The sequence below is a fragment of the Garra rufa genome, chromosome 20 (assembly GCF_049309525.1).
Source record: "Garra rufa chromosome 20, GarRuf1.0, whole genome shotgun sequence".
NCBI classification, from domain to species: Eukaryota; Metazoa; Chordata; class Actinopteri; order Cypriniformes; family Cyprinidae; genus Garra; species Garra rufa.
The window spans coordinates 33,812,107-33,823,658 of NC_133380.1; the positions used below are offsets into that span (position 1 = coordinate 33,812,107).

The 11,552-nt window shown below is 35.8% G+C and overlaps 1 protein-coding gene across 1 annotated transcript in view; it reads right to left on the reverse strand.

Annotated features, from left to right (window-relative positions):
- Positions 1-8,217, reverse strand: part of txlng (taxilin gamma) — a 23,064-nt gene extending 14,847 nt beyond the window's left edge. The window contains exons 1-5 of the mRNA XM_073826074.1: positions 8,170-8,217; positions 6,857-7,100; positions 6,467-6,558; positions 1,813-1,983; positions 1,529-1,723 (exon numbers count right to left, since the gene is read on the reverse strand). Coding sequence (XP_073682175.1) covers positions 1,529-1,723; positions 1,813-1,983; positions 6,467-6,558; positions 6,857-7,100; positions 8,170-8,217 — 750 coding nt within the window. The remainder of the gene's footprint in view (positions 1-1,528; positions 1,724-1,812; positions 1,984-6,466; positions 6,559-6,856; positions 7,101-8,169) is intronic.
- Between the last annotated feature and the right edge of the window lie 3,335 nt (positions 8,218-11,552).

The following is an 11,552-nucleotide window of genomic DNA, read 5'->3' on the forward strand; positions in this document are numbered from 1 at the left end:
TAACTGCCTTAGTTATATTATATTTTGATGTAATAAATGTTATTGCACTTGTATGTTTGTTGTTTTAAAGACTGCAAAAGAATTAAAATAAATAACGATCTTTTATTTTGTTGAACGAACAATGGATGGGGTCTCTATGGCTCTGGATGGAGTCACCGGTTTTTCGTTGTCTGAACAAATAAAAAAACGAATAAAGGAGCCGTTTTCTTATTTCTGCTTATTTCATTTCAAATTACAAATCAAATGAATAAAAGGTACACGGACCGCAATGGTCTCAGCAAGACTCACTTTCACCACCTGCTGGTGAAGCGGAAAGCAACAGGCGTCGATTTTGTATCGATGCTCAATTGCTCTTCCTGCCATACCCGGATGTGTAGCATCGAATTGCTTGGCGAATTTGAATCGCTGAATTTTTGGAAGCGAAATAATACGCACCGAAATGTCCTGTCAAGTATCAAAGGTTGTATTGAAATTATTTAGTATTGAAATTTTGAACACTGCAATTGTTAAATTTGTATTTTAAAATAATATGAATATTTAATATTGAAATTGTAAACAATGCAATTGTGAAAGTTGTATTTTAAAATAATCTGTATTATTAACATTGAAAATTTTACAAATGAAATTTTATGTTTCCACTTGAAAAATTCACAGCCTAAATATCCACCCATGTTGAATTGCACAACCTTAAAATGCAAGCACTGTTAATACCATGCATTTTATTTCAGTTAGTGCTATACAGCACCCTGTTTTGCTTCAAAAACATTTGTCAGTATTTTACTTCCATATAGGAGTCATTCTCAATTCAATTCTGAATTGTGCACAAGCCTGGTGGACAGGAGGATCTGGTGGTTAACTTGTCAAAAGCAGCAGATAGATTCAGCAAGATACGTATTGAAGATTTGGAATCCACTCTTGCCAACTTAGGGCTTCAACAACTGAGAGCAAGGCAGTCTCAGTCAAATGTCCACTTCTAAAACCAGACTGGTTGCTGTTCAGGAGGCTGTTCTGTGTGAGAAAGGCTGAGACTTGGTTGAACACAGCTCATTCAATGAAAGGAAGAAGGGAAACCGGTCTGTAGTTCTCTAATAGAGATGGGTTAAGGGTGGGTTTCTTTAGTAGAGGGGTTATACAAGCTTGTTTAAACATAGAGGGAAAAACACCTGTGTGAAGGGATGTGTTAATGATGTGAGTGCAGGTACAAGGAGAAAGGCAGGAGAAATGGCAGGAGAAAATGGCTTGAAGGAGATGAGATGGAATAGGATCAAGTGGACAAGTAGTGCAATGATTAGAAAGGATGAGTTTGGAGACTTCTGCTTCAGAAAGTGAAGAGAAGGATGTGAACAAGTGTATGTTTGCAGGTAAGATGTGCTTGGTAGATTGTGGTATGGAAAATTGTGCACTGATGCTTTCGATTTTATTATTGAAGAATGTGGCAAAGTCATCAGCTGTTGGAGTTGAAGTAATGCTTGCTAATCATTTTAACTTGAACATGTGATGTTTGCATATTGGACAGATGTTGCCTCACCTCCTCCCGCAGCTCGTACTGCTCGATGAGCTTCTTCAGTTTCTCAGCCAGCTCCATGTTCTCCTGCCGCAGCTTGCTATTGTGCAAGTTGTGCTGTTCCATCTGAGCCTCAATCTCGTTGAGTGTCATCTGGAAGTGCAGTGTCGCCTCCTTGCGCCGGTCCTCATACTCCCTGAACCTCAGAGCGTTCTCCTCCTGCCATCACAATGTTTATATGGTCAAACCAAGGCCAATCTGAATCTTTAAGTCAAACCCCGGATGTGCACAAGCTCTAGTGGCTTTACCTTCAGGGTCTTGTTATGGCGTTGAAGTTCCCTGCAAAGACTCTCCAGTTTGCTGCGTGCCAGGACGGCCTTGCTGTGCTCACTCTGCAGGTGAATCTTCTCTTTCAGCACCTGGTTCTGCTTCTTCTGCAACACCTTCACCTGCTTTTGCATGCTGCGACTCTCCTCCAGCTGTCCCGGGAGGAATGACACATTAGTATTTATCAGGGATGTAACGGTATTATCAATATCATTGTGGATATAAAACGATAAGTCTTCTGGACAAAAAGTGTTGTTTATATATTTAAATTTCTTATTCTAACATAAAAGGACTTTAAAGTTGTGCTTTGGGCCATTATGACAGACTAAACCCGAAAACACAATATGGCTTAATCAATTCATCAAGTCTGTTTTCGCTGCACTTCAGACAATCAGCTTGTGATCCGGTGTTTTCCACACCTCAGAACGGCTCAGTTCGCAGTGAATGCAGTAAACTCATTTTATTGTTTGTTAAAGGAACACTCCACTTTTTTTGGAAATAGGCTCATTCTCCAACTCCCCCCGAGTTAATAAGTTGAGTTTTACCATTTTGAAATCCATTCAGCCGTTCTCCTGTTCTGGCAATATCACTTTTAGCATAGCTTAGCATAGATCATTGAATCCTATTAGACCAATAGCATCACGTTAAAAAATGACCAACGAGTTTCGGTGTTTGTCCTATTTAAAACTTGACTCTTCTGTAGTTATATCGTGTACTAAGACCGGTGGAAATGCAAAGCTTCAATTTTCTAGGCTGATAAGATTAGGAACTACACTCCCATTCCGGCGTAATAGTCAAGGAAGTTTGCTGCTGTAATAAGGCCGAAGCAGGCGCAGTAATACCACGCAGCACATGTGCAAATGCTAAACTAGCTGGGAACTCATTTCTGATAATACTCCGCCTGCTTCGGCCATATTACAGCAGCAAACTTCCTTGACTATTACGCCGGAATGGAAGTGTAGTTCCTAATCTTATCAGCCTAGAAAATTGAAGCTTTGCATTTCCACCGGTCTTAGTACACGATATAACTACAGAAGAGTCAAGTTTTAAATAGGACAAACACCGAAACTCGTTGGTCATTTTTGAACGCGATGCTATTGGTCTAATAGGATTCAATTAGGGATGCTCATTTCGGTTAATTTTCCTGACCGACAACCGCTGCTCGTTATCCGAACATTAACCGTTAACTGATACAATTAGAATAATAAATTAGTTTAAAATAAAAATAGAATGCACGAGTATCTGTGATGATACATTAAAAATACAAACAAATGTTTTATTTTAACGTGCAAACAGCAGCATACAGAGCAACAACAAAAACTGTATTGACATATACTCAAATTATTACGCATCAGCAGCGGTTGTGAGAACAGAGAAAATCTGAATGAAAAAAAAAAGAATAATATAAATAGGCCTACACTAAATATGTATAAATTAAATAACTACCTAATTAAGATGACAAAACTAAAACACACTGAATCCTTTTATGCGCTTTGAAGAACTGTACCGGTCTTATTCTTCCCGTCGGACATAAAAATATATAGCAGGCCAGCCAATACCTCAGTGTGCCTAGTTTTTAACATGTCCACATGCTGTACGGATAGGCAGGACCGCTGCCTGTTAACTCTTAGATCCGCGAAAAAAACACCATCACAAAAACCCTTTCAATTTGCGGTTCGGGACTTCCATCCACTGTCATATGCGTGAGGAGAAGCGCGTGTTTTACAGCGTTCAGCAATAGCCAATCACAGACATGTATGTTGATTTGATTATCACTGTGGCCAATCAGAGGAGGCTATGTTTCAATCCACTCACCAACCAAAGTGCCGGTTTCAGTTTTGCTGACTTCTACACTTTCGCGAACTCTCTTATTAAAACAAAGAAAGTGTTGGCATTATATAAATAAGAGATTAATTGTGCAGTGTAAAGGTTATTTTATTACTTTTTAATAAGTTTATGAGATTGCGATGAACTACTCTAGGATGAGTGATAGCTTTCCAGTGATTGTAACGGGAGCGCCTATTGCGCACTTTCTAGACTATAATTCATTCAGAATTTGAATACATTCACTCACGGATTCACTCACTGATAACCCAATAACGCCACTTGCCATTGAGTTGCATATACTACAGTACATCTGTTTACTAAGTAAAGGTGAAGCGAAATATGTCTGTACAGCCACACTGCGCGTGAGTAAACGGATAACTTACAAATAGCATTATTTCTTTCACCATGCAGCAAACGTAAAAAAAAAAAAAAAAAAAAGAATAGAAAAAATCCCTTTTAAACCGTTTTAACTGATAGTAATAATCGGTTAAAATTCTTACTGTCGGTTAACGGTTAAACGGTCAATATGAGCATCCCTAGATTCAATGATCTGAACGGGAGGAGAACGGCTGAATGGATTTCAAAACGGTAAAACTCAACTTATTAACTCGGGGGGAGTTGGAGAATGAGCCTATTTCCAAAAAAAGTGGAGTGTTCCTTTAATGTACTGTGAATTTAGCATGCATTTGGGAATGCAACGGGCACCTTTATGCTTTACTTTTTGTGCCAAATGATTACATTTTACTAATTTGAGGTGAGACATGTTTTCGTAAGCCTGTTTTCACTGAAGCTGGAGTTTGCCATCAGAATAAAAGCTCTACTGCCGTCTCCGTTAAAATAAATCTTAAAAGTGCAGTATGAATTGCTGACAGCTAGCAGTTTAAATGGGTAATGTTACTGCAGTCTGAGTGTAAAAATTAGGAAATAAGTATTGTAATTTGCCTACTGTAAAGCAAAAATAGCATACCTACAATAATAATTATTTTTTTCAATTATTTTATACTGCAATTGTTTTATAATATATAGCTATTACTCTCATAGGAACAACAATAATATATAACTGTTATATTCTAACTTGTTTGGCTTCCTAAAACACCAGTGTGAATGTAATTTAGACTGAGACAGTATACCACAAATAAAAAGAGGGTTAGAGTTCAGGTACAAGTCAATTCACTGACTTTTTTCTTAGTTAAAAACATGGGGTTGAACTCTTAAAGTGCATTAGATAGAAGAATTTAACTTTAAAATGTACAAAATTACAATTTTCCCCAATATTTTGTCAAAATCGCACACCCCTAGTTGTATCTCGAACAAATATTGTCCTATCCTAACAAACCATACATTAATGGAAAGTTTATTTAGCTTATTCAATGGAAAGGTCCAGGGTCACAAATAAAAAGCAAGTCTTAATTTGTCTTTTTTTTTTATTATTGCATTGTGGACTTCATATTGAGATATTATTCTATTGTGAGATTTTTATATCGTTACATCCCTAGTATTTAGTGATGCACAGAAATTACAGAAACTGAAATAATTTGGACAATAACAAAAATTACTTTTAAAAGGTGCTTTTTTGGCTTTGGAAAGGCTAAACTGCTCTAAAATGTAATCATGATTATTGTCATTTAACATTTTTTGAAATATACACCTCATCAGAATTATTGCACTGTCACCCAGTGACAAATTAAGAGAACTTTAACTTGCACGGTTTGCTTGCAGATTTAGTTGCCGCAAACAGTGCAAACGAAAACAGACTGGCTGTATTACAATTATTTGAGCAAAATGTCTCATTCGAGATCACTAAACTCCAACTTACATGTTTGCTGGTGTTTTCAGCTCATCATCAGTGTTTTTTCCATAACAAATAGCAAGCGTGTTGCCAGGTTGGAAAGATTTATAAACCACTAAGCAAAAAATATATTGATTTATGAAATAAAATTTTTCAAACTCTTGTTTAACACTTGAAATCTGGCAACCGCAACAAAGAATGTGAAAGCCTTGTTACTAATGCAAGTTAATGCATATGCTAAATTATAATAAAACGTTTTCTGGACAAATGTGACTCTGGACCACAAAACCAGTCTAAAGTAGCACGGGTATATTTGTAGCAATAGTTAAAAATACAGTGTATGGGTCAAAAAGATCGATTTTTCTTTTATGCCAAAAATCATTAGGATATAAGATCATGTTCTTAAATATCTTAGATATTTTATACATTTCCTACCGTAAATATCAAAACTTAATTTTGGATTAGTAATATGCATTGCTAAGAGCATCATTTAGACAACTTTAAAAACAATTCTCAATATTTTTATTTTTTTTGCACCCTCAGATTCCAGATTTTCCAATAGCTGTATCTCAACCAAATATTGTCCTATCCTAACAAACCATACGTCAATGGAAAGCTTATTTATTCAACAATTAACAAATGACCCTTATGACTGGTTTTGTGCTCAGCCTTTGTGGTCATAATATCAGATGCTGCTACATATATACACACATATATATATATATATATATATATATATATATATATATATATATATATACACATATAGGTTTCTCATTTACCCAAAATTCTAAATTAATTACCAAACATTGCTTAATGTTTTCAGCTAAATCTGTTTTTGGTTAAATAAATAAATTATTAGAAGTATTTTATACCAAATTAATTGTATAATACTTTGTATGGAAAAAAAAAAAGAGTAGTGTTTTACAAAGAAAATAAATCAAAAACATTTAGATTGCAATTTCTTAGGATATTCAGTATAACTGTGCAGTATTATTTCTCTAGCTTCAAAAACATACCAGGTCTGCATATTTCTTACAAAGGGCAGCAAGTTTTTCTTCTGGGGTGGCTAAGGTATGAAGCGCCTGCATCAGCAACAAAACCTCTTTGCCTATGTGACAAACAAAAGAAGAATTTTGCATAGAATAACCTGTTGAGTTCATCTACTGATTAGAGGGATAGTTCACCCAAAAATTAAAATTCTATCATCATTGTTCTGTTTGGATTCACGCATTCTGTTCAGCAGAAGAAAGAAACTCAAACAGGTTTGGAACAAGTTGATGAGTCAATGATGGCTTTTAAGTCAATGCTGAGTCAATGAGGATTTACTTTTTTTGGGGGCATGAACTATCCCTTTAAAAGAACACAGAGCTCTGTTAATGTCTTCATATTAAACGCTGAACACTAACCAAATGCTTTTTGGTCCTTGGTTTTCTCAGCGTTAGGGTCCAGCTCCACATCGAGGGGGTCAGGGTTACTATCCTCCCTTCCGGGCGTCTCTCCTCTCTCCTCCTCGCTGCTCACCAGCCCGGCGAAATCCTCCACATTGTCCTGGGATGGCGTCTCCACATCCGGAGGTGAGCTGCTCCCTTCATCGAGTCCTCTGGCTTCCAGACCACAGACCCCAATGATTTCCTCCATGACTTCAGTGCGCTGATGGTGTCAACACAAAAAAACGTGTTTAGGTTAACCAAGCTGAGATTGTGCAGTTTTGACAATGACATTAAACACTGACTCACTATAAGTGACACATATTATATCCACCTGCACTACTTCTGGATATTAACTTTAAACACAGCCAAATATAAAAATAAACTCACTATATACAGGAAGAGAGAGATGAGCACGTGTTGCAGACACACGCGAAAGAGAGGCTGTGTTTCAAATTCCAGTGAGCTCCCTACCTACCTAGGCAGCATTTTTGGGCACCTTACGTTTACATTTTTGTATAGACACGAAGCTCGCTAAGTTTAAAGCCACAGTCAACATAAAACCAGTAAGGCATAAGCAAAATAAGTGAGAGGGAACGGGTTAAGACTTGAACAAATCAGCCCGCTGAGGCATTTATTCAAAGCACGTGTCAACTCATAATCTGTTGCAAAGAAAATGCGTCAACACTGACCAATACCAGTATACGCTACAAATTTATGAATATGAAATACTTTAAATATTTATTCAAGCATACTTATGTTTCCTGACGCATATAACGCAAAATAGTTTTAATGTTTAATCATATGGCAACTCAACCCCCCCAACAAGCCACATTAGTTTCCCCTGATTAAAAGTTTTAAATAACTATTTATTAAACAGACCACTGTTCAGAGCCCAAAAATGATCTTGTCGTGAAATCTGTAAAGTGATAAAGCTGTAAACCTCAGGCTAACTCGCTAACTCCATATTCACCCTGTTCAACACACATGCGTGTGTATTCAAGATTTTTATTATCTTAACTCTGTTTCAAAAAAGAGATGTTTACCGTCGCGTTAGAAATAAACCCCGATCCAAATGTTTAGCCTTGATATTTGGATAACGTGAGTTGAAAGTGCTCTCGTAAGTTGGTTAGCGGGCTAAAGCTACTTCCTTCGTAAATAACACGCATTTACGGCGGCGACAGGTTCCCTTCGAGTGTGTATCGTACAGCAAGTCTTTTGTGCCGTTAGACTTGTTAATGACGGTGTATTTAAAATAAATGTTCAGCAGTGAGCAGGTTGAGGTACAGTACCTGTGTGTTTTCGGTGTTTTTGTGCCTGGCGTTTGAGCGCGTCGCCATGTTGTGACGAAACACCGAGAAGTGAAAATAGAGGCAAGACTGGATGAACACCAATAAAACTCAGGTCAAACATATTTGGTATATATTCAAATGCTTTATTTTTTATTCATTTTCTGCTATTAAATCACTTGCTATTTTATTTTGACACGCTTTATGATTAAATCGCACGCATGGGCTCACTCACGTTAACTCCTCAGGTAAATCATTTTATTATATAATGTGATGATAAAGGCATTTATAATGTTACAAAAGATTTCCATTTCAGATAAATGCTGTTTTTCTGAACTTCTATTCATCAAAGAAACCTGAAAAAATTCTACTCAGCTGTTTTCAACATAATAATAAATAGTTTTTGAGCAGCAAAGCAGAATATTTGAATGATTTCTGAAGGATCATGTGACTGGAGTGATGATGCTAAAATGTATTTTTGATCAAAGCAATAAATGACATTTTAAAATATATTCAAATATAAAACAGTTATATTAAACAGTAAAAATATTTCAGAATTGTACTGTTGTACTTGCTGTGCTTTGGATCAAATAAATGCAGGTTTGGTGAGCAGAAGAGACTTCTTTAAAAAACATTATGTATACAATCCTGCATTTACTAAAGCTACATTTATATTCTTGATAGTCACTGAAATACCCTTTGCTTTGATTTTCCCACTACTTTTACAAGTTTAACCCAGTTTAAAATAGTTACACAGAGGTTCTTGGAGTCATTTTCTGCTATTAAATCATTTGCCATTTTATTTTGACATGCTTTATGATTAAATCGCACACCTGGGTTCACTCACGTTAAATCCTCAGGTAAATCATTTTATTATATAATACGTATATACATATATTGGTTAATAAATGGACAAATAAACAGAATTTAAAAATAGCATTTTATTATTAAACCTGGACTGAGCTTTTTAAAATGAAAGCAAATGTGTCCCTGGACCAAATGTACCAGAAGGGTACATTTTCTAAAATTTAGAAATTTAGTTTGTTAGGATAGGACAATATTTGGCTGAGATACAACTATTTGAACATCTGGAATCTGAGGGTGCAAAGAAATCAAAATATTGAGAAAATCGCCTTTAAAGTTGTCCAAATGAAGTTCTTAGCAATGCATATTACTAATAAAAAATTATGTTTTGATATATTTACGGTAGGAAATTTACCAAATATCTTCATGGAGCATGATCTTTACTTAATATCATTTTGAGTTTGAGCCATACAATGTATTTCTGGCTATTGTTACAAATATAAGCCTACCCATGCTATTTAAGACTGGTTTTGTGGTCCAGGGTCACAATCCTTTTTTTTTTTTGGCTTGACTTCATATCAGCATTCAGATCATGTCTAGTTTTAGCTTAGTCATATCCTGTTTCTTATTGCTGTTTAGGAGCTGAGACCTCATTCCCATGAAGCTCTTATAGAGACACCAGACACTTCAGAGCCCAATAAGAGACTCTAAGAAGTGAGAAGTGATCCAGACTATTCAGACCTGAATACATGGAAGCATACAAGCTACAATTTGAGCCAAATGCAGGAAATTGCATTAAATTGGTTTGATCTGTGCAGTAGACTTTAAAGGAACACTGGTGATGAGAAATACTTCTTTGCTTTCAAGGAAAATGATTTAGTCCTGAATTTGTATGCTGCAATAGACGCCTCTGCCTTACAATCCTGGGAAGAAGGAAACAACACTTCATATTTCCTGGCAATATTTATGGTGGGAGTGTAGATTAGTTTTACATGCGCATTGTTACTATGTTAACTCTAGTAACAGATTTTTTTTTTTTTTTTTTTTGGTAAACATTGCAATAGATTTGTTTTTCTCTATTTGAATTCTATTTTTTCTTCTCTTTTCTGATCCCTTAAAATTCCATAAAGTAGATTTGTACTTACACATAACAACACCGACAACTGATCACTTACTAACAGTAAAACATTCTGAATTTTATTTATCATGCATATTATTTTTCATATAATCACATGATAACAATTATTATTAAAATGCATTTTTTTTAATTAGTTAATAATGAACATAATATTTTACCAGATTAAGTGCTTTTGTTTTTTAAGAATTTGATATTTTTATGACTGTATATACAATTGAGGTCAAAAGTTTACATACACTTTGCAGAATCTGCTAAATTTATTTTACCAAAGTAGAAGGGATCATACCAAAAGCATGTTATTTTTTGTTTAATACTAACCTAAATAAGATATTTCACATGAAAGATGTTTACATACAGTCCAAACGAGAAAATTGTAGTTGAATTTATAAAAAATGACCCTGTTCAAAAGTTTACATACACTTGTTTTCTAATACTGTATTGTTACCTGAATGATCCACAGCTGTGTTTTTTTTTTTTTTTTTTTTGTTTAGTGATAGCTGTTCATGAGTCCCTTGTTTGTCCTGAACACTTAAACGGCCTGCTGTTCTTCAGAAGAATCCTTAGGGGCTCACAAATTATTTGGTTTTTCAGCATTTTTGTGTATTTGAAACCTTTCCAACAAAGACTGTGTGATTCTGAGATCCATCTTTTCACACTTAGGGACTCATACGCCCCAGAAGGAAAAACAATGCAAAGAATTTAAAAATCAAAGTAAATTTAACTTGTTTTATCTTCTGGGAAACATGTAAGTAAAAAATATGATATGAACCTTCTGTAATAGTTGCATATGAGTCCCTCAGCTGTCCTCAGTGTGAAAAGATGGATCTTAAAATCATACAGTCATTGTCAGAAAGGGTTCAAATACACAAAAATGCTGAAAAACCTGAAGAACATTTTTATACATTTTACCATTCAACACAATTCAATTCATTTTAATTATCTTCTCTTGTCAGCTATATGTAAATGTCTTATATGTGACATATCTTATTCAGGTCAGTATGAAAAATAACATGAATTCCCTGTTGAAAAAAACTGCATATGCTGGTTAGGTATGTTTTGGTGCTGGGATGCTGGTTTTAGCAGCATTAACCAGCAAAGGACTAAGCATAAACCAGCTAGGGACCAGTATAAACCAGCAAAGGACCAGCATTAACCAGCCAAGGACTAAGCATAAACCAGCTAGGGACCAGTATAAACCAGCAAAGGACCAGCACAAACCAGCCAAGGACCAGCATAAACCAGCTAGGGACCAGTATAAACCAGCCAAGGACCAGCATAAACCAGCTAGGGACCAGTATAAACCAGCAAAGGACCAGCATTAACCAGCAAAGGACCAGCACAAACCAGCAAAGGACAAGCACAAACCAGCCAAGGACCAGCATAAACCAGCTAGGGACCAGTATAAACCAGCAAAGGACCAGCATTAACCAGCAAAGGACCAGCA